This window comes from Electrona antarctica (assembly GCF_951216825.1).
Source record: "Electrona antarctica genome assembly, chromosome: 7".
NCBI lineage: Eukaryota > Metazoa > Chordata > Actinopteri > Myctophiformes > Myctophidae > Electrona > Electrona antarctica.
This window is the reverse complement of record NC_136812.1, coordinates 51499983-51524488: the sequence shown is the minus strand read 5'-3', so window position 1 is coordinate 51524488 and position 24506 is coordinate 51499983. Positions and strand designations below refer to the sequence as shown.

The window sequence follows — 24506 nt, the reverse complement described above, 5'->3', positions numbered from 1 at the left end:
AGAGTGGGGGCAGGGGTGAGGTTGGTCAATAATTGCATTGTTTGAGCTGCAGTGATGTGCTGAGGTATACTGTATGTTACATGCGTATATATGGGACTGGCCGTGTCCTCAGGTGACCTGCTATAGCTTGCACAGTTGTCCCAGACGTAGTGTGGTGGAATGTCTGGTTTTGTCTGACTCTTATAAAGGCTGGTATGTTCAACAGGCCAGCACTGCAGAGGAGAGACAGCTATACTGTAGGTGACCCACGAATAACTTAACTTCCACACAGTGTCAATTAAAACCCTTTCAGCCCTTGTGTGTGTTTACTTTAAAATGTCACATACATACACATGTCTTTGATTTGGGCGTGTATGTGTGTAGGGCACGGGCTGCCCCGTGACACTGTTCGTATAGCCGGGCCTTTAGCCTATATAAGTCGGGAAAACTTCCGTAATATAATGCATGTCTGAAAGCAGATGAGAAGACAGAGAAGGGGGACGGGGGACGACGACGACAAAACAACAATAATGACCCAATAATAACGCATATGTTTTATATGGGGTTAGGGTTGGAGTTAATCTGAGACCTGACATGAAAGAAATGCCTCCAACTTTCACTCCAGGCATGATTATTCATCCACTAACATACGGTATTAACCCTAGAACACTAAACATGGGTGATTTTCACCCGGGTGATTATATTTTTGCCATTTTCATACTTTTGCTGATGTCTGAGGTGGGCAGGTCTTTCAGTACCTTCATGATGCTCAGTGACATCATGATGTTGCTGATGTCTGAGGTGGGCGGGTCTTTCAGTACCTTCATGATGCTCAGTGACATCATGATGTTGCTGATGTCTGAGGTGGGCGGGTCTTTCAGTACCTTCATGATGCTCAGTGACATCATAATGTTGCTGATGTCTGAGGTGGGCGGGTCTTTCAGTACCTTCAGTACCTTAGTGGCAGCGGTGGCCGAACGGATAGCGGAGCGGTCTTGATACCGGAAGGTCGCCAGTTCGAATCAGCGGTCCGACACGTTCAAATTACCACCGCTGAAGTGCCCTTGAACAAGGCATTGAACCACTACGATGAAATGTGTTCTATGAGCAGGGCCTGGCTGGAAACAAGTTCTTGAGCTTAGCCCAGATACCCTGGGTAAATATAGTAATCATTTCATTTCATTTCATGCTCAGTGACATCATAATGTTGCTGATGTCTGAGGTGGGTGGGTCTTTCAGTACCTTCATGATGCTCAGTGACATCATAATGTTGCTGATGTCTGGGGTGGGTGGGTCTTTCAGTACCTTCATGATGCTCAGTGACATCATAGAAGGTAGAAGAAGAGTACCTCAAGGTGCTATTTATTTGCTGTACTTCAATATATTTGGGTGAGAAATATTTTTTATGGAATATTTTACATTGGCTAAAATATACCGGTGTTTAGTGATGGTGTAACAAAAAATCAGACCCGTTTGAAGTGAGTGGTACTGTACTGTACTGTACTGTACTGTACTGTACTGTACAAACCCGCAAAACGGCCGACAGCCGCGCACGTCTTACGCTGGAAATTAAGCTCCACCTCCGCGGACGTCTTGCGCGGAGGAGAGCGTTTCCGGGAATCTGGCCGTCGCGCAAGTCGTCCGCGGAGGTGGAGCTTAATTTCCATCCACCAGCTGTCTAAAAACCCGGAAAAAGAAGCTGCGCACAGCCGAGAACGTGCGCGGCTCTTTAGATAGTCTGGCAGCACCTACACACACGGCCCAGACCCAGACAGACTATAGGCCTGCGGCCGTAACATGATATAAAACATAAATAATGGATGGGATTATTACCAGTATTGGAAAGTATAACTAAAGTAACTTTTAATGTAATATTATTACCTTTAGTAGGCCTACCTATAGTAATACCAGTAAGACGCCTGAGTGTACTGGCCATATATGGAGCGTATCTTGAGTGTACATGCAGGGTGTGATGAGGTCAGATCAAGATATGGAATGTCAGAACAGGTCAGCTCCATATATGGAGATCTAAGGTTGGCAGCGGGGGTAGTGTATTGAATGTACAGGGTTTGATGAGGACCCACGTAGGGCCGGGCCTTAATTTCCGGGCCTGTTGTTTAATGTTTTGATGTTTAATTTACATCATATTTAGCGTAATTATCAGCTCTTATCATCATACATCATCATGCATCATCTCATACTGGCCAACATGGAACGAATTCTGTACTTCCCATATAAGGAGCATGTCTTGAGTGTACAGGGTTTGATGAGGTCACATCAACATATGGAATGTCAGAAGAGGTCAGCTCCATACAGCATATGGAAATCTAAGGGTGGTAGCGGGGACATTCTCTTGAGTGTACAGGGTTTGATGAGGGCCCAGGTAGGGCCGGGCCTTCATTTTCGGGCAGACCCGTCTAGAGTTTAAATGGACAGGTATAAGTCAAAAGGGAGACATCGAAGAGGAAGGATGGATGAAGGATCAACATATTATGGAATGTCAGAAGAGGTCAGCTCCATATATGGAGATCTAAGGGTTTGAGGTTTTTAGGTGAGACGTAGAGTTGCTGGCCAATATTGATGACATCAGGGATCTCCATATATGGGCTTAATATTGATGACATGCATGAGTGATTGACATATCACTCAGTCAGGCACATAGGCATTTAGCAGTGCCAGCCCCCTAGTCGCGTTCCTGGGGGTCTGGATGTTCCGGGGACCCCCCCCCCCCCGGAGACCCCCACACGGAGTTGCACCACTCACTTCACACGGGTGTGATTTTCAATAACGTGGTTGTCTCAAAATCCCAAGTCACACCTGGACCAGTTTGACTTGAGAACACTTGACTTAATTTTCTGTGAAAGAAAACCTTTATGCAGAGAACTTTTGTTTATGTTTATGTTCATGTTTAGTGTTAATATACTTGACTTATGTTCATCCCTCGACTTTATTTTCTTTATAATACTCCTGTGCAGTAGGCACTCAACTGGTCATTGGTCTGTTTGGCCGCTAGAGGGCAGTGTAATATAATGGTCCAAGTGTACTGGCGTGATGTAACATGGATAATACTTGGCAGAATAGAATAGTCTGGTTTGTAATACAGCTATTATATTAGCTGATAGAGAAGTATAGTGGCTCAATTCAAGTCAGCTATGTAAACAATAATCAATAGATGGATGATACTACAAATATTATGTAAAGCTACCAACTGTCATTAAGACATGTGAATCCCTTGACTCCATCAAAACCGCTCTCAAAGGGCACCTACGGACGGCTGCAATTCGAAACTGGCCCCCGTAAAATCTCAAACCCCCCCCACCCCTTTTTCCCCCTCACTGTACAGCATATGTTTTTTCCCCTATTAACCTCCTTTATGATGATTTCCTGGTTTTGGCTATATAGTCACGTGTATATTTGTTCGTCTCTAAATGTTATGATGAATTGAACATGGTGGACCCTCTTGTAAACAAGTGTAATGCTTTATGGTGTCGTCCACTTACAGTTAAGATTTTGTATTGAGTTGTGCTTGAAATGTACTGTAATTCTGCAAACTGTTAGTAAATACTTCAATCAATAAATCAAAAAAAGCATTGTGTTTTCTTTCTATTTGGAAAGAGTGGAAATGAAAGCCTACAGCCATCGTTGCCAACAGCAGAACCTTTGGTGAGCCAGCCCATTAATAAATGCCTTCTCAACCACATTCCACTATTTGAAAAATAGCAGCTCTACAAGCTCGTAGCGCGGCACCGAGTGCCGCGCTACGAGCTTTTAGAGCTGCTATTTTTCAATAGCTAAAGTATAACATAATGCCTTAAAACACCAAAAGGGGTTCCCGTCCTGAATGGGTTAATAACAGTCTGCACTGTTTCAACAGACACTCGGTCGAGTCAGACATATTTTTATGGCTCCCTTTAGTTTGTGTTTCCTATACATTTAGTTTATTAATTATTATTATTTAAATTGTATTTAAAAAAGAATCATTCTCAAAAAAGCATATTCATGAACTAATGAAGAAATAAACGCAAAATCTAACTAGAAAACAAATGTTTAAGAAGTAGTGAAAATAGCCGATCTACAAGCTCACAACGTGGCGCAAAGCGACGCGTTGTGATCTTGTAGATCTTGTAGATCTAATTTCCCTTTTGGGTCTCGTCCTGAAAGGTTTGGGAACCACTGTGAGCTACAGCAGTGGTTCCCAAAGTGGGGTCCGGGGACCCCCAGGGGTCCTTGAGGGAGATCCAGGGGGTCCCCAGCTAAATGATAGCTAGGAACCAAATGGACCCTTATGGGTCTGGAACTCAGAGTGTACAAATGGAACCAAATGGACCCTTATGGGTCTGGAACTCTGAGAGTGTACAAATGGAACCAAATGGACCCCTATATGGGTCTGGAACTCTGAGAGTGTACAAATGGACCCTTATGGGTCTGGAACTCTGAGAGTGTACAAATGGAACCAAATGGACCCTTATGGGTCTGGAACTCTGAGAGTGTACAAATGGAACCAAATGGACCCTTATGGGTCTGGAACTCTGAGAGTGTACAAATGGAACCAAATGGACTCCTATGGGTCTGGAACTCTGAGAGTGTACAAATGGAACCTGACGGGTCCATTTGGTTCCATTTGTACACTCTCAGAGTTAAATTGACATTCATTTTACAATGTAAATTGGGGGTCACAGAGATAGAAATGCCTTTGGGCGGGAACCCCTTTTGGTAGATCTGCTATTGAAAAATAGCAGATCTACAAGCTCATAGCGCGGCACCGAGTGCCGCGCTACGAGCTTGTAGGTCTGCTATTTTTTTTAAATCGAAGAACGACTGATATAGAAACATAGCTTTTTCAGAAAACTGTCAGGATGTAGAAGACATTTTTAGAATCTGATCTCAGGTCAAAATGGGTTAAGCCTAATTCAGGTCAAACTGGGGGCCCTTGAAATTAAACAGGTTGAGAATCACTGCTAGAGCCGTAAACCTCTTCTCTTATGGGGGTCCTTGGCATCTCTTTTCAAATGGGGGTCCGTAGGCTAATGAGTGTCAATTTGGGGGTCCTTGACATGAACAGGTTTGGGACCCACTGTGAGCTACAGCACAGTAAACACTGTGTTTAAAGCACTGCTTCTCAACCTGTGGCCCGGGGCCCCCTGGTGGGCCGTGAGGAGATTGCAAAGTGGACCTCCAAAAACAAACAAACATTGTTCACCTTGTTAAATTATATTTTCATAAGCGACAAAATCAATTGTTTTTGATTAACTCTTTAATTCAATTTAGACATTGAGGAGTAATTACACCTGAGGACCACTGAAATCACCAGCTGCAGCGCACCACATTAATCACATTTGAACTGGAGACCCCACAAACTTGACTTACTTTTACTGCACTACAATTATTTGAAAACTTGAATTACTACTAGTTACTTTGTAGATTTAGATTATTATTACAAACCATACATTAACCACTTCAGCCCTACTGTATATACATTTGAATATATCCGATCTACAAGCTCACAATGAGGCATAAAAGGCTCCACAGCCTGACAGAGGGCTCTGTAGTAACATGAACAAGATAACAGACATACTGAATAACGATTGATCTGCAAAGAAATGCAATGAGCAGAACACAATCAATGGGTTGATTGATCATGATGGTGACACATCATTCTAACACATGCTTCATCTAGAAGGGAACAACTACAATCTAAATGAAGAAAACAAAGTGTTCAACTGAATATCCTCATCAGTATTCTTAACATGTCTACCATGTCTTACACAGCTCTGCTGTATCTCCATAGCCCCCAAGCCCTATCCCTGGATAGAGAGGTTGTGTGAACGTGGTTTGAACTGTGTGGAGGAGGGTCATTGTGTCAGAAACACTGTAGAAGGACAGAGTGCCTGCCTTGTGGTCCAGATACACCCCGACTCTGGAGGAGACAGGCCCTGACACTTTAGTCTTAACACTGTTGTGTCTGAACCAGTAGCCGTTACTAGAGCACCCTAAAGACCAGGATTTATCATTGGATCCAAACCCGGCTCGTCTGTTGGTGTCTTTATAACAGACTGCTATATCAGCCCCTCTAACACTCCTCCTCTCTACTTCCCAGTAACGACGTTCAGACAGACCCTCTGTACACAACACCTGACTGTACTTATCAAATCTCTCTGCATTATCAGGGTAAGGTTGTTGTTGTCGTGTTCTAGTCACCTTCCTCTTCTCCTCTGACAGGGTGAGATATCTGCTTATTGTGTTGATGTCCAGAGACAGAGGACAGGAATCTGTGAGAACACACGACAAAAGGAAATCCAAACCTCATGAACCTCATTGTGTTTAGAGTTAATATTCTCTCAGATCAAACTCATTATTAGACTGAGCTTCAAATAACATTTCAGGTTGAAACGTCAACGTTCAGAAACAACATCAACATGGACTCACATTGTAAGAAGTCCTTTCTGGTCTGAGGCTCGGCTGGATCATCAACATCAACTGCACACACTGGAGACACAAGAAAACAGTAAACGTCATCATTCTGAAGGATGGATTCAACTGAAGGTCCAAAAAGTTAAAGCTATTATAGCTCGATAGTAATCATTGCTTTAGTAAATACATTTTGAGGTGGTTTACAACTTTCAACCAATCAGGAGAGAGAACTCCTGAAGATCATTAAATAACAAAAATATAATAATAACAACAATAATAATAATAATAATAATAGATGGTGCATTTATATAATGTACTGGGTGATATGAAACACAGGTAACACAGCACAGTCCCGCTCCTGCGAGGACACCAGGAAATAATTCCCCATTAATTTTCCCCATAGATGTTTCAAAAAGTATTTATTTAACCCATTTAGGCCGACATCGAAATTTTTAAAATGTCTTCAAAATCAGACTCTGAAAAACCTTATGTTTCTGTATCAGTGGTGCTCAATATTTCATGTCAAGAACCCCACAAATTATATGTAATATGCCTCCGCCCCCCCATCTGAAAATATGTTCTTCCAGGGACCCCACAGAAGCAAAGATATGAGTTAAAATGTTCACTCTGTAAGTCTGTATATATATTGAAAGATTTGAGGCACATTTTCACAAATTTTCAAAAATAGCAGATCTACAAGTTCATAGCGCGGCACTCGGTGCCGCGCTATGAGCTTGAAGATCTGCTATTTTTCCATAGTTAAAACACCAAAAGGGGTTCCCACCCCAAAATGGGTTAAAGACCTTTAAAGCCTCAGACAAAGCCAACAGCCAAGTTGACAAATCATGACATAAACAAATTTTTTGTGCGGAACAGAACATTAGAAAGACGAAAAAAGGGCAGGGTACAACAATTTTTGTTGTTTTTCTTCTTTCTAATTATTTGTTCATCCCAAAAATATGTGTTCATTGTCCTGATTTGTCAACTTGGCTGTTAGCTTTGTACGAGGCTTTTAAGGTTTTTAAATAAATACTTTGAAATGTCTATGGGGAAAATGAATGGGGAACTATTTCTGCGACGCTCTATAGACATACTTCCACCTTTATACAATCCATTCAACCCTTAGAAATGTACTGTACAGTAGAGGGTGCTTAGAAACACTATAAACCCATTTAAATCTCATCTCTCCTTTGAGTAATATTCTTGCTTAATTCTTATTTTACTGTCCAATCTGACAGACAGCCTACTGTGTACCATCGGTCTGTTTCTAGTTCAAACATCTCCAGTTTCCTTCTGGCTTCATCCATCCATGTTTACTATGAAAAACAATAAACACTTTTAAATCTCACCTCGGTTTGATATCTGTGGCCAAGTTGTCGTCAGGAGGTTGTCTAGTTGGTCTCTCAGACCAGACACGACATCAGTCACATCTGTGAAGGACCTCAGAGGACAGACGACCACACTGGGTGAGACTGGAGATCCAGTGGAACTGGAGAGAGACTGGAAACTCTGGAGAGAGACAAGCAGAGAGACCAGTAAACCACTTTAGACAGGGATGATCAATGATGATCAATAGATCAGTGCATTGATCACAATATTGTAGAGTTGAGCTGATGTCCTTGTTGTTCAACCAGTTACTTAATGTACGGATTGCACACACACGCACGCACGCACGCACGCACGCACGCACGCACGCACAATAGTGGAAATAAGCTCACATGCTGATCATTTAGCAACTAAATGGCGGCGGTGGCTCAGGGGTAGAGTTTCCGGATGGTAACCACAAGGTCGCCAGTTCAAACCCGGGCTCCCCCAGAGTTAGTGTCGAAGTGTCCTTGAGCAAGACACTGAACCCCTAATTGCTCCTGATGTGCTGGTTGGTACCTTGCATGGTTTCCGCCGCCATCAGTGTATGATACACATACATGAGAAATTGCATCAGTCTTGCATCTTTTATTTTGGGGTGCTGGTTTTTCCATTTAGTTGGTTTATGAGTTATAAGTTATTTTAAAACTGAGCTCCCACTTCCTTAAACAAAGGACAGTCTCCAGAGGAAGCACACCTGTTTTTTCTTTCTTTATGCTGATCATTTAGGTCTGCTATTTTTGGAAAATAGTTTTTTTCAAAATGTAAACAATTATGCACTTATTGTGATTCTCATACATAAGAATAGTAATTAACAATATAATTTGACAAAAATTACATTTATGTTCTAATCTACGAACAACAATTGCTCAAAATTGCAATTATTTCATATAATTCTACAATGCTAACATATACAAATTTAAATGTATAGTGGAAATAATAAGCTCACATGCTGATCATTTAGGTCTGCTATTTTTGGAAAATGTTTGATTCTATTTTTTATTTGTATTGTTAATTATTTAAATGTCAATTACTGTATACTAGAACTATATTATTATTAGTAACCACCAGCATGAATAATGTAATGTTATGCCATGTCATGTAATCTACTATAATGTAATAAATTACATTAGAACGTAATGTAATGGGATGAAATATGAAGCCGATTTGTTCTTTCAAAACCAAAGTGTCAATAAGCCACGTGTGGAACCTGAAAGAATGTGATGATGTCCTCAGTGTTGGACAGCTCCTCCAGCTCAGCATGTCTCCTCTCCAGCTGATCCAGGGTCTGTTCCTGCTGTCTCAGGAGAGCCTCAGTCTGAGACACTGCATTCTGCTGCTGAACTCTGATCAGTTGTTTGAGCTCAGCACGTCTTCTCTGAATGGAGACCATCATCTCACTGAATATCCTGTCACTGGCCTCCACTGCTGCATCTGCAGAACTCTGCTTAGAGAGAGAGCACACACACACACACACACACACACACACACACACACACACACACACACACACACACACACACACACACACACACACACACACACACACACACACACACACACACACACACACACACACACACACACACACACACACACACACACACACACACACACACACACACACACACACACACACACACACACACACACACACACACACACACACTTTTCAAGTTCATATCATGTCACTTGGTGCCGCAATATGAGCTTGTAGATCTGCTATTTTCGAAACAATCTTGAAAATAAAATCTTTGAATATATTTGTAAAGCAAACATTTTGAACTTAGATCTTTGCTTCTGGAGGTCCCTGGAACAAAATACTTTGAAATGGGGGTCTGGTCAGCGGATATAATATAATAAATCTCGTTTTAGGGTCCTTGACATTAAAGAGTTTTGAGAACCACTCACGTTCAGGCCCTCCAAGACCTGTCTCAGGTCTTTCAGCTCCTTCTTTTTCTCCTGGATCTTCTGCTGGACTTCCTCCTGACTTGTCACCAGCTGTTTCTGCAAGAAGCAGGAAGAGAGACAGTTTGGTTGGAAACATTGTGGACTTTTTCATGTCGGGACACCAATTCTATCAAATCAGGAGAGAGAGAACTCATACAGGATACAGGGTAAAACGGGGTGCGTACGCTTTTCCGACATCTCAATAGTTAAGGTTGGCGAACATGCGCTGCTCCGTGCTTGCGGATATGGTTAGGTTAGGGTTTGAGGTAGGTCGTCGTTGTCGGACCAATGACTATTAATTGTGTAACTTCTCCAAAATACACTTTTGAAGGGCAAGATTAATGGACGTGAAATAGGATTCTGTTTTTTAATTGGGTCCAAAATTAGTGTACTTCATCCTATAATTAAAACCGGGAAAGCATCTGTGCCATTTTAGATTTTATAACATACATCTTTTAGAAAACTCTGTTTTAGAACAGTGGTTTGGAACAAGTGGTTCTCAAGCAGATCTACAAGCTCACAGTGCGTCGCTTTGTGCCCTGCTGCGAGCTTGTTAATCTGCTATTTTTTAACATTTCTAAAAAATATTTTATTTTGATTTACTTTCTTCTTTTCTGGGGGTCCCTGGCCCAAAACATTTTCAGATGAGGGTCCGTGGCGAAATATATCTGAATTTGGGGGTCGTTGGCACGGAAAAGTTTGAGAACTAACTACTGACACAGATATTAAGATTATATTTAGTCTTGCTTCCATCTTTAAAAGATGATCCATCTTATGATTTGTCTTCAAGTGATGGTGGTGCTACCTGTTTCTCTGCCTTCTCTGCAGCAGCTGACACCGTGTCATGGCCCTTGTGTTCATCCATGGTGCACAGATAGCAGATAGCCTGTTGGTCTGTGCGACAGAACACCTCCATCAGCTTGTTATGACTGGAGCACATCTTCTCCTGCAGTTTGTCGGTGGCTGGGACCAGCTTGTGCTTCTTCAACACAGGAACATTGTAGTGAGGCTGGAGGTGAGTCTCACAGCAAGAGGCCAGACATGTCAGACAAGACATGAGAGCTTTCCGACGTCTGGCTCCGGTGCAGAAATCACAGGCCACGTCTGCTGGACCGGCGTACAGCGGAGCAGCGGAGGCAGCAGGAGACTGCTGAACTGCTGTACTGCTCAGCTTCATCACCAGCTGGAAGTAAAGAGAAGGAGAGCTCACTCACTGAGGAGGAATACAACACAGCCATGTTGAGCTTCATGGTGATAAACGCATTGTAACATTATCTTATTTATTTTATTTGGCTTTTCTGCCTTTATTGATAGTATCAAGTGAACATAGACATGAAAGAGGGAGAGAGAGAAGGGGAGAGACACGCAGCAAAGATCGTCATGAATGGGACTCAAACACACAACACACTGTCAGGCCAGAGCCTACAGTATGTGTGGCATGCGCCTGCACCACTTGGCCAGCAGGCACCCACAACATTATCTTAACATCTAATTATCTTTTTCTGAACTTTGCATTTCATAAAGTTAGAGTTGCCTTGTTAAAAATGTAGCCTACAATGTAAGCATTTAGCAGACATTCTTAACCACTAGGGCTAGAACTTTCCTAAAATTAATGACAACCAAGAATAGGGGCACTTAGGCTGTTGTTGAGAGATTTCGATAGACAGGAACAGCCAGGTATACGGACTCAAGAACTCAGTTCTAAATGGTAGATCAGATTAGCTTAGTAGAGTTTATTGAAAAGCAATTACAGAGGATGAAGAGATGCAGCCTCCGGTCGCACTACCAAAAAGGAGCCCTGAGCTCTGTTTTTCTCAGAGCTTTTATACCATTCTGAACCACATCTTGCCTTTAACTTCACCGAAACCCTTACAACTTTATTAATAAATTGTATCCACTGTTCTTGGTCATTTGTTGGTCATTTTCCATTCTTTCCATTCTTTTGTGTTATTTTCATATCTGGCAACCTTGTGGTTGCACGATGGCTAGGAAAAAAACATGTCTCATTTTGCCCATCTGGCTCTGGGCTTTGTCCCAAACACTTCTCTATTAGTAGTATAATCTGTGCACTTCTTGAGAATTTATGCTTGTGGCCTCAAACTCATTTGGTTGTAGACAGATGAGTGATCGCCTCTCCCTAGCTGTGTATGAGAGATCCCTCACTGTACTAGTGAATCACAGTGCGCGTGCATGTGTTCTCATGTGTGGGACATGTGCATTATTTAGTGGTTGTCTTTCGGGTGTGCCTGGCCTGCTTTGGGAGGAGTTGATCATTTCTCTAGTACACGTATTGGTTGCCATCTTCAGAAGGGAGGAGTTTCAGACGGCCTTACGATGTAGGCCCAGATCATTCTTTTTCACCCCTACAAAGGCTTAATGATTAACCAGTGACTGACAAAGTCAAAGATCAGAGTAAATGACACTAGTCAACAAAATGACAGAATAAAGTACTAGAATACCATCAAACCTTATACCTAGCATCTGTTTAAACCAGTGGTTCTCAAATGAATATGCATTTGTCCACATACTCCCCTCCCATCTGAAAATATGTTGTGCCACAGTGCCAGGGAGTAGGGACACAATATTGCATATCGTGTTTAGATGCATTGTGAGCTTGTAGATCTGCAATGTTCAAATAGCTGATGTATACTGTAGGTTTACAGTGGTTAAACAGACTGTGATGCTCTATAAACTATTTTGTATGGACCCCCTTTAACCGCCTCTTGGACCCCAGGCCCCACTTTGAGAACCTAACACATAATAAATAGTTATTCTTAATGGACAAACAATGTAGCCTATATCATTATCAACACAAACATACAATGTGAACAAATAACCATAGCCTACAGCATGTGCATATAGTAGAACTGCTGTGGCAATGGCCGAACATGTAGTTACTAGTTTCATGTGTGGTATCTTGTAAGGTCATCTTACCTCAGCCAGCAATGTGTTTTTCCTCAAAACAGGTTTAGGACTGAAGCTCTCTCTGCACTGGGGACAGCAGTAGACTCCAGTGTCCTCATGGTCCCAGTAGCCCTCAATACAGCTGCTACAGTAACTGTGGCCACAGTGTAGAGTCACTGGTTCCTTCAGAATGTCCAGACAGATAGGACAGCAGAACTGGTCCTGGTCCAGCTCACATCCCTGTTGTTGTTCTGACATTTCACTGACAAGCACCACATTCACACCAAGAGAAAACACACAACACTTTGGTTTACTCCGAGAACAAACGGGGAGAGAGAAAACACAGCTATGAGTTGCGTTTCTTCTGAACTGGGCGAGGCTGACTTCCTGGATATTTGTAGGAGGCAGGGGTTTTAAAGAGACAGTGCATGAATGTGTAGCACAGATAAGTTCATAAACAGGTTCAGAGAGAGAGAGAGAGAGAGAGAGAGAGAGAGAGAGAGAGTTAATATATAACACAGCTCTGTTTACACGTTTATTGTATTGTTTTATCTTGATTGTTTTGTTCCACTTTTGCTTAGGCAATGTAAACGTATGTTTTCTCATGCCAATAAAGCTCTGTTGAATTGAACTGAGAGAGAGAGAGAGAGAGAGACAGAGAGAGAGAGGGAGGGAGGGAACGATAAAGAGGTAGAGAGAGAGAGGGAAGGAGAGAGAGAGAGAGAGGGAGGGAAAGCGAATGGGAAGCAGAGAGAGAGAGGGAGGGAATAAGAGCGTGCACTCTCTCTCACACGCGCGGCGCACACACACCACAATGGGGAGAAGAAAATGACTTTGTTTTTGTTCTCTTGACATAGAATGAGAGTCACATAGTTGTCAGAGACGGAGGGTGTTTTATAATGGTTTTTATTGACTATATTTCTTTTAAGAATAGAAAACCGTCACTAAATGCTGTCTGAAATAACTCCTTGTTTAGGAACACTAATATGTATTGTTTAGTAAGCATAAAATGTAATAGTTTAGCCTCATAAATCCCTACACTCAGAAGACTACTTCCTGTTCCAATGAGTCAGCCACAACAGTGATGTATGAAAAAAGAAAAAAAAGAAGAAACACACGTTGTTTGTTTTCTCCCTTACTTTCACAGTAGACTTAAATGGTCCAGTTGTGGTCATGTGTGTGTTGTGTCAATGTGTACGTGAGAGAGAGAGGGAGAAGAGAGGGGGCAGGGGTGAGGTTGGTCAATAATTGCATATTTGAGTTGCAGTGATATGCTATACTGTGTGTGTGTGTGTGTGTGTGTGTGTGTGTGTGTGTGTGTGTGTGTGTGTGTGTGTGTGTGTGTTTTGTATATATATATATATATATATATATATATATATATATATATATATAGGTCCAGTCCTATTTTAAGTGTGCGTTTTAGGGTAAACGCGCACAAAACAGCGCGAAAAGCCTGGTGTAGCCCGGCCGACAGATGTAATATGTGATGGAATGCCTGGTTTTGTCTGACTATTATAAAGGATGGTATGTTCAACAGGTTACATTTGACTCCCGGTATTTATACTTACAGCTTGTGTTGTCACGGACGGACGGACGGACGGACGGACGGACGGACGGACGGACGGACGGACGGACGGACGGACGGACGGACGGACGGACGGACGGACGGACGGACGGACGGACGGACGGACGGACGGACAGACAGACAGACAGACAGACAGACAGACAGACAGACAGACAGACAGACAGACAGACAGACAGACAGACAGACAGACAGACCATATCACACGATCAGTAAGTGGTATTGGGAGATTAATCGGCAAACACATCCGTATCGGCCGATTCTAGTTGTTTTTAGATGAATCGGCATCGGTTCGATTAATCAATCAGCCCGATTAATGAATCGGTCCGATTAATCGGTCTGTCTTTACAGATAAACAAGCCCAGCTTGAACAGATCTACAAGCTCACAATATTAAATATAAAGGTATTTAAATTAAATCTGACTTGCCTAAGCCTGCAGTGCAGATACCCTGTTACATGTATTTTTCAGAATGGACAACATTATTATAATTTTTTCAATACAGGATGAGATCATATCGACATCGTTAATCGGTTATCGGCCATAACACCAATTAATTATATCGGATATCGATATCGGCCAAAATGTCTCATCATCCCTGACAACTGTCACACTGCCCATATAGGTTAAAAGATTTTGTGTTAAATATTTTATATGCATTTTTCATTTTGGACATTTTATGTCCAAAGTAAGATAGATGGAGTAACAAGAATTACATCACTTGAGTGGATGAATATTTCTCTCAATTGAACTTATTCATGGGAAGGTGAGGACAAAAGGTCTTAATCGTTTCAATATACACAGCTGGATTAGAGATTGTATTTGTATTGTGTTATCTGTGTAGTCCAAATTAAATGAATGATCTAGCATATTATAGTAATAGCCCATTGAGACAAAGAGTCATTGTTTTGCCTTCATCTCTTATTTATATTTGTGTTTTGTTTTAACTTGTATTCATGTACACATGTCCTCTAGGCCGGAGAAAACATGGTAGGCTACAGTAATGGACTGGTCTATCAACTGTACATTATAATGTTGTAATCACTGTAGCCTACTAGGGCATGTATAGCTACTGTAGGCCTATATGTGGTATGTGGAGAAAACATGGTTACAGTAATGGACTGGTCTATCAACTGTACATTATAATGTTGTAATCACTGTAGCCTACTAGGGCATGTATAGCTACTGTAGGCCTATATGTGGTATGTGGAGAAAACATGGTAGGCTACAGTATTGGACTGGTCTATACAAGACCATGATGGTAAGAATACATATTAGGCAAAATGTACATTTGTATGTTGTAATCACTGTATGTAGCCTATACCCTTGTTGTAAATACAGCACCCTTAGAGAGAGACAGTTGTTTTTATATACTGTATGTTTTTGTATTAAAAGACGGTGGATTGAGGCTGATATAAGAATGCTGAACAAAGGTCTGTAGATGTAAATATTAATGTGTTTAATAAAGCTGCAAATCAATCAGTATCCTCTCTGCTCCTACTCTCATTATTATATCTCAATGACAAGGGCTCCCCCTGCTGGACTGCACGTGTCAAGTCCTAGCTGGTCATTCAGTATTCGGTTCCATGTGTGTCCCCATATAACCTAATAGTATTAGGTTATATGGGGACACACATGGAACCGAATCAGTGTTTTTGCTTATTTTACACAAGAGATGCTGTATTAGGCTAATACAGCATCTCTTGTGTAAAATAAGCAAAAACACTCATTCCAAAAAAGCTTATCTTATAGCTTATCCACCATAGAAAACAATGATTTGTATCTCAGGGTGAAATACATACTACTTTTAGTAGAAGTATGCTAACATGCCAAGTCTCCCATCATGTTTATACAGCTTCCAAATATAACTAATCAAAGTCAAACAAAATAAAAAATGTTGAATTCTTGCAAAAGTGCAAAGTGGGCCTCCACAAACAAACATTGTTCACCTTGTTAAATTATATTTTCATAAGCGACAAAATCAATTATTTTGATTAACTGTTTAATTCGATTTAGACATTGAGGAGTAATTACACCTGAGCACCACTGTAATCACCAGCTGGAGCCCACCACATTAATCACATTTGAACCGGGGACCCCCCAAAATAAGATTGAACTGGAGATGAATCTCCCAAAATAATCACATTTGAACTGGAGACCGCCCCAAAATAAAGTGTTTAGTTACGTTTAGTTTGAATAAAAAAAATATTGTGAGAATCTGTTGATCTTTTTTTTATAAACACTTTATTTGTATTGATGCAGCAATGAATAAACATGTAAATTTTGCTGTATCCGACATGTAAATATCCCCCCCAATCAAGGTCAGAACAAGACAAATAAAACAAACACAGACAGACAGTACAAGACAGTAAAAGTAATCTGTTGATTACTTTTGATGCAGAAATGTTTTTGTTTTTGATTATTATTACAAACCTATACATTAACCACTTCAGCCTTACTGTATATACAGGTACACACATTTGAAAATAGAGGATCTACAAGCTCACAATGAGGCAAAAAGGCTCCACAGCCTGACAGAGGGCTCTGTAGTAACATGAACAAGATAACAGACATACTGAATAACAATTGATCTTCAAAGAAATGCAATGAGCAGAACACAATCAATGGGTTGATTGATCATGATGATGACACATCATTCTAACACATGCTTCATCTAGAAGGGAACAACTACAATCTAAATGAAGAAAACAAAGTGTTCAACTGAATATCCTCATCAGTATTCTTAACATGTCTACCATGTCTTACACAGCTCTGCTGTATCTCCAGATTGCCAAAGCCATATCCCTGGATAGAGAGGTTGTGTGAACGTGGTTTGAACTGTGTGGAGGAGGGTCATTGTGTCAGAAACACTGTAGAAGGACAGAGTGCCTGCGTTGTGATCCAGGTACACCCCCAATCTGGAGGAGACAGGCCCTGACACTTTAGTGTCAACACTGTTGTGTCTGAACCAGTAGTCGTTACCATAGCACAATAAACACCAGGATTTATCATTGTATCCAAAGCGGGTTCGTCTGTCGGTGTCCTTATAACAGACTGCTATACCAACATCTCTACCACTCCTCTCTACTTCCCAGTAACTACGTTCAGACAGACCCTCTGTACACAACACCTGACTGTACTCATCAAATCTCTCTGCATTATCAGGGTAAGGTTGTTGTTGTCGTGTTCTAGTCACCTTCCTCTTCTCCTCTGACAGGGAGAGCTGTTTGTGTATTGTGTTGATGTCCAGAGACAGAGGACAGGAATCTGTGAGAACACACGACAAAAGAAAATCCAAACCTCATGAACCTCATTGTGTTTAGAGTTAATATTCTCTCAGATCAAACTCATTAGACTGAGCTTCAAATAACATTTCAGGTTGAAACGTCAACGTTCAGAAACAACACCAACATGGACTCACATTGTAAGAAGTCCTTTCTGGTCTGAGGCTCCGCTGGATCATCAACATCAACTGCACACACTGGAGACACAAGAAAACAGTAAACGTCATCATACTGAAGAATGGATTCAACTGAAGTGTTTTGTCAAAAAGTTTAAGCTAAACAGAAACAGAAAATACATTTTCAGGTGGATACAACTTTCAACACCAGCTCAGTGGCCTTGTGGTTATAGTGTCCGCCTTGAGACTGGGAGGTCGGGGTTCAATTCCCGGCCCGGTCATACCAAAGACTATAAAAATGGGACCCAGTGCCTCCCTGCTTGACACTCAGCATCAAGGGTTGGATTGGGGGTAAGTCCCTGCGACATACTAGTGTCATGTCCAGGGGGTATACTTGTGCATCAAGCTGCCTCACGCTACAGAAACAGGAGATAGGCTCCTGCCCTATGGGCCCCATAGGTCCGACCTGTTCTCTGCTGTAGGAAAGAGGCGTGCTACTGAGCCTCGCCAGACCGTAATCCGCTGGTAGGCAACTTTTTTTTGCCAACGGCTGATTCGGTCTGGTTTATTAACCAGGCTACCATGGCTCGGCATGGCTACTTACTTTACAACTTTCAACAAATCAGGAGAGAGAACTCCTCAAGATAACAAAAATATAATAATAATAATAATAATAAATAGAACTGCACTTTGTCGAGTGCCTACTTGCGTGTAGCACGCGCAAGCAGAGCGCGCAAGTACTGTCGACCGCTACGAACTTTCAAATCTCAGCCTCTCCGTGAAGTAACGGTTTCAATATTGAATTATTAGGTTTAGCTATGTGCTACGTACCTAGTTTTTGGAGGTAAAAAAAATAGTATTTCAATAGTATCCAGTAGTCCTCCTGGATCTTCCGATCCAGGAGGACTTCAACTATTTCCTGGGAGCATGACGTCAATTTCTCGCCACGAAAGTCTACTATATTTAGTCTATATTCGAACTCAGGAAATTCTCTTCTACATTTCTCACAGCGGTAATTTCCATTCTTAAGGTCAACAATCTTGTCCTCATGGGGACATTCCTGGTATATGCACCTTTCCTTACGAATGTCCATGATTGTTGCCACGCTCCTAGAATAACCCACCCCATCTGCTTTGATTGTCACTATGGGCTGATCAGAGTCACACTGCACTGTTTGAACGTCCTGTATGTTATTGTAGGCCATCTTCCTATTAGATTCTATTATATTTAAGTATCTTCTTTGGGTTCATCTGTTGGACTGAAAGAAAATATTAATTATTTGACAACTCTTGAATGAACCTTGAACCTTTTGAACCTTGTAAATGAGCGTAATTAAGGTCGTTTTATGCGTATGCCGTGGCTGCGTATGACATGATGAAGATATGTACCAATGCCAGGGTATAACTGGCTCTCAATGGTGACGTAATAAAGATATGTTTCAGTGTCGGGTGGATTAAAGGAAATGCCTCTATGTATATACAGTATGTATATGTAATTTGTAAGTTGATTAGCAGTATACTGTGGTTACTTGGGTCGTTTGATGCGTATGTCCCGTAGCAGCATATGACGTGATGAAGATATGTAACCAATGCCAGGGTATAACTGGCTCTCGATGGTGACGTAATAATATGTTTTAGTGTCTGGTGGATCAAAGATAATGCCCCTATGTATACATGTATGTAATCTGACACCAATGCCATATCAAGCACAAATTAATCATTACGTCATACGCTGCCACGGGACATACGCATCGGAGCACCGGACAAAACACATTACTTGCACGCTCTGCACCATCGATTAATAATAATCGATGGTGCATTTATATACTGTACTTGTGTGATGTGAAACACAGGTAACACAGCACAGTATAGACATACTCCCACCTGTATAAAATCCATTCAACACATAGAAATGTACTGTACAGTAGAGGGTGCTTAGAAGAACTATAAAACCCATTTAAATCTCATCTCTCCTTTGAGTAATATTCTTGCTTAATTCTTATTTTACTGTCCAATCTGACAGACAGCCTACTGTGTACCATCGGTCTGTTTCTAGTTCAAACATCTCCAGTTGCCTTCTGGCTTCATCCATCAATGTTTACTATGAAAAACAATAAACACTTTAAAATCTCACCTCCATCCTGAAGACAAGTTGTCGTCAGGATGTTGTCTAGTTGGTCTCTCAGACCAGACACGACATCAGTCACATCTGTGAAGGACCTCAGAGGACAGACGACCACACTGTGTGAGACTGGAGATTCAGTGTAACTGGAGAGAGACTGGAAACTCTGGAGAGAGACAAGCAGAGAGACCAGTAAACCACTTTAGACAGGGATGATCAATGATGATCAATAGATCAGTGCATTGATCACAATATTGTAGAGTTGAGCTGATGTCCTTGTTGTTCAACCAGTTACTTAATGTACGGATTGCGCGCGCGCGCGCGCGCGCGCGCGCACGCGCACGCACACACACACACACACACACACACACACACACACACACACACACACACACACACACACACACACACACACACACACACACACACACACACACACACACACACACACGTTACAAGACTTAATGAGTCTTGTAACCCGTTTTATGCAGTCAGTCAAACTATCAGTAAATTATGTTCTCTGTAATAAATGATGAATTGAATTTGTCTTTCATTCTCATACATAAGAATAGTAATTAACAATATCATTTTACAAAAAATACATTTATGTTCTAATCTACGAACAACAATTGCTCAAAATTATTTCATAATTCTACAATGCTAACATATACAAATTTAAATGTATAGTGGAAATAATAAGCTCACATGCTGATCATTTAGGTAGCTATTTTTGGAAAATGTTTGATTTTTTTTTATTATTGTTAATTCTTTAATGTCAACTACTGTATACTAGAATTATATTATTAATAACCACCAGCATGAATAATTTCATGTTATGCCATGTCATGTAATCTACTATAATGTAATAAATTAAATTACAACGTAATGTAATCACTTGATGGAATGGGATGAAATATGAAGCCGATTTGTTCTTTCAAAACCAAAGTGTCAAAAAGCCACGTGTGGAACCTGAATGAATGTGATGATGTCCTCAGTGTTGGACAGCTCCTCCAGCTCAGCATGTCTCCTCTCCAGCTGCTCCAGGGTCTGTTCCAGCGGTCTCAGGAGAGCCTCAGTCTGAGACACTGCATTCTGCTGCTGATCTCTGATCAGTTGTTTGAGCTCACCACATCTTCTCTCAATGGAGACCATCATCTCACTGAAGATCCTGTCACTGGCCTCCACTGCTGCTTCTGCAGAGCTCTGCTTAGCGCACACACACGCGCACACCATATTTTATACGTTGGCTGTTTTCAAGCTCATATCATGTCACTTGGTGCCGCAATATGAGCTTGTAGATCTGATATTTTCGAAACAATCTTGAACATGTCTGTAAATATTTGATTTGTTTATAAAATGAATGAAATTTTAAGTGACAAAAAAAAAAAATCTTTGAATATATTTGTAAAGCAAACATTTTGAACTCAAATCTTTGCTTCTGGAGGTCCCTGGAACAAAATACTTTGAAATGGGGGTCCGGTCAGCAGCCAAATACATCTCATTTTAGGGTCCTTGACATTAAAGAGTTTTGAGAACCACTCACGTTCAGGGCCTCCAAGACCTGTCTCAGGTCTTCCAGCTCCTTCTTTTTCTCCTGGATCTTCTGCTGGACTTCCTCCTGACTTGTCACCAGCTGTTTCTGCAAGAAGCAGGAAGAGAGACAGTTTGGTTTGTAAACATTGTGGACTTTTTTATGTCGGGACACCAATTCTATCCAATCAGGAGAGAGAGAATACAGGATACAGGGTAAAAACAAGTGAAATTGGACTTTACACTTTTGAAGGGCAAGATAAATGGACATGAAATATGATCCTGTTTTGGGTCCAAAATTAGTGTACTTCATCCTACAATTAAAACCGTGAAAGCATCTGTGCCATTTTAGATTTCATAACATACATCTTTTAGAAAACTCTGTTTTAGAACAGTAGTTTGGGAACAAGTTGTTCTCAAGCAGATCTACAAGCTCACAGTGCGTCGCTTTGTGCCCTGCTGCGAGCTCTAAAAACATTTTATTTTGATTTACTTTCTTCTTTTCTGGGGGTGCCTGGCCCAAAACATTTTCAGATGGGGGTCCATGTGTTTGAGAACTAACTAACTTAAGACTATATAGTCTTGCTTCCATCTTTAAAACATGATCCATCTTATGATTTGTCTTCAAGTGATGGTGGTTCTACCTGTTTCTCTGCCTTCTCTGCAGCAGCTGACACCGTGTCATGGCCCTTGTGTTCTTCCATGGTGCACAGATAGCAGATACACTGTTGGTCTGTGCGACAGAACACCTCCATCAGCTTGTCATGACTGGAGCACATCTTCTCCTGCAGTTTGTCGGTGGCTGGGACCAGCTTGTGCTTCTTCAACACAGGAACATTGTAGTGAGGCTGGAGGTGAGTCTCACAGTAAGAGGCCAGACATGTCAGACAAGACATGAGAGCTTTGCGACGTTTGGCTCCGGTGCAGAAATCACAGGCCACGTCTGCTGGACCGGCGTACAGCGGAGCAGCGGAGGCAGCAGGAGACTGCTGAGCTGCTGTACTGCTCAGCTTCATCACCAGCTGGAAGTAAAGGAGAACTCACTCACTGAGGAGAAATACAACACAGTCATTGTGAGCTTCATGGTGATAAATGCATTGCAACATTATTTTAACACTGACAGGTTCTGAACTTTGCATTTTCATAAAGTTAGAGTTGCCTTGTTAAAAATGTAGCCTACAATGTAAGCATTTAGCAGACACTCTTAACCACTAGGACCATTATGTTTGCCCTAAATGACTGACAAGCTGGGCGACAGTGGCTCAGGGGTAGAGTGACCGAATGGGAACCGCAAGGTTCCTGGCTCGAACCCGGGCTCCCCCAGAGTGTTGAAGTGTCCTTGAGCAAGACACAAGACTCAAGACTTTGAACCCCAAATTGCTCCCGATTTTTTATTGTTTATTTAACCTTTATTTAACCAGTAAAAACACATTGAGACTGCGTCTCTTTTACAAGTGGGAACTGGCCAAGAGGCAGAAATAAAATTACACTTCAATACCACATCATCAATGTTACATTTTGGACCAGCAAATACAACATCCGATGTGCAGGTTGGTGCCCTGCACGGTGTGTGAATGTGTGTGAATGGGTGAATGTAATGCACAATCTCTGTAAAGCGCCTTGGATAAAGGTGCGCCGCTATATAAATGCATCATTTACAAGCCAAGAATAGGGGCACTAAGTTTTAATGATTAACCAGTGACTAACAAAGTCAAACATCAGAGTAAATTACCCTAGTCAACAAAATTACAGAATAAAGTACGTACCATCAAACCTTAACTAGCATCTGTTTAAACCAGTGGTTTTCAAATGAATATGCATTTGTCCACGGACTCCCCTCCCATCTCAAAATAATTTTGCCAGGGACCCCCATACAAGATTTATGTTGTTAAAATGTTTCAACAAAGATATTGCATATCGTGTTCAGATATGCGTTGTGAGCTTGTAGATCTGCAATGTTCAAATAGCTGATGTATACTGTAGGTTTACAGTGGTTAAACAGACTGTGATGCTCTATAAAAAAAATTATGGACCCCCTTTAACCGCCTCATGGACCTCTGGGGGTCCCCAGGCCCCACTTTGAGAACCTAACACGTAATAAATAGTTATTCTTAATGGTACAAACAATGTAGCCTATATCATTATCAATATAAACATACAATGTGAACAAATAACCATATAGCCATATATAGTCTGCTGTGGCAGCAAATGTAGTTTCATGTGTGGTTGTAACTTGTAAGGTCATCTTACCTCAGCCAGCAAGGTGTTAATTCTTGCTCAAAACAGGTCTAGGACTGAAGCTCTCTCTGCACTGGGGACAGCAGTAGACTCCAGTGTCCTCATACTGGTCCACAGTTTAGAGTCACTGGTTCCTTTAGAATGTCCAGACAGATAGGACAGTGTAGTCTCGTGGGTGTGAATAATATAGCAGTAGACCAAGCAATTCATTAGGAAGAGAGAGTCCAAGGCGTCGTCCTTATTTCGAATTTAGTGTTTATTTAAGGACGATCAAAGATTACCAAAATGTGACCAACAGCAGTAGATCCTCTGAAAAGCAAAGTACAGAGAAGACATGGCAGCCTATATACAGTACAGCTGCCTATGCACAGATGCACGAGGTAAAATGCACGAGGTTTGTGTTCTGCTGAGCAGTGTGCCCAAATTTGATCCAGTTCCTTAGAGTGTGTGTGCATTTGTGCATGTGCGTGTGTGTGTGTGTGTGTGTGTGTGTGTGTGTGTGTTCGTCAACATGTAGGCCATGCGTTGTGTGTAGTCATGGGGTAGAGTGTGTGTGTGTGTGTGTGTGTGTCTTATTAGTCAACGTATGGCCAGGCCTTCTATTGATAGACTTTCAAAGTTAGCCTGTGACCTGAACTGCATGACCTGTATGGCCTATATAACCGGTGTGTACCTTAGCCTAAAAAACATGTATGGCACTAGTACACACGAGTATGTAAACAACATTACAATACATACATCACAGTATAGCATTATATCACCAGGGGGGAGGGAGAAGGGGTGATTCCTAGCCTTGCTCAGGCTGTCTGGAGTTACCATCGTACCAGTTCCACATGATATAGGCTACAATCTAAGTCTTAAGGTTAGGTTTAGGCTCAGGTTATTGAGGTTAACTCCTTTGCTGCCCCTAGTGTTAGCATGCTGGTACTGCACCAGGGGCCGCCCGTCCAGGCCAAGGGGCCAGTGAGGCTATTCAACGTTGAAGCACTGGGCCCTAGTGGTAGGAGGAGGGACTACAAGCGGA

At 41.7% G+C, this 24506-nt stretch overlaps 1 protein-coding gene across 1 annotated transcript; it reads right to left on the bottom strand.

The window, feature by feature from the left end:
* Positions 1-4982: 4982 nt before the first annotated feature.
* On the bottom strand, positions 4983-22262 carry LOC306926311 (uncharacterized protein). Its single transcript, XM_079505579.1, has 14 exons — positions 21889-22262; positions 21258-21353; positions 20684-20917; positions 19727-19880; positions 17615-17674; positions 16950-17460; positions 14994-14997; positions 12640-12996; positions 10511-10888; positions 9667-9762; positions 8966-9199; positions 7740-7899; positions 6406-6465; positions 4983-6248 (listed from the first exon to the last, which is right to left on the bottom strand). The coding sequence occupies exons 1-14, from the start codon at positions 22258-22260 to the stop codon at positions 5731-5733; spliced, it is 3234 nt and encodes a 1077-aa protein (XP_079361705.1). The 5' UTR covers positions 22261-22262; the 3' UTR covers positions 4983-5730.
* Between the last annotated feature and the right edge of the window lie 2244 nt (positions 22263-24506).

Bases quoted from the DNA above. Each gene is read 5' to 3' on its own strand.
- LOC306926311 (XM_079505579.1), bottom strand. From the start codon at position 22,260: ATGAAGCTGAGCAGTACAGCAGCTCAGCAGTCTCCTGCTGCCTCCGCT. The intron at 21,354-21,888 runs GTAGAACCACCA...TGCTTCTTGCAG, and splicing joins CAGAGAAGGCAGAGAAACAG to AAACAGCTGGTGACAAGTCA. The intron at 10,889-12,639 runs GTAAGATGACCT...CTTTACTTCCAG, and splicing joins AAAACACATTGCTGGCTGAG to CTGGTGATGAAGCTGAGCAG.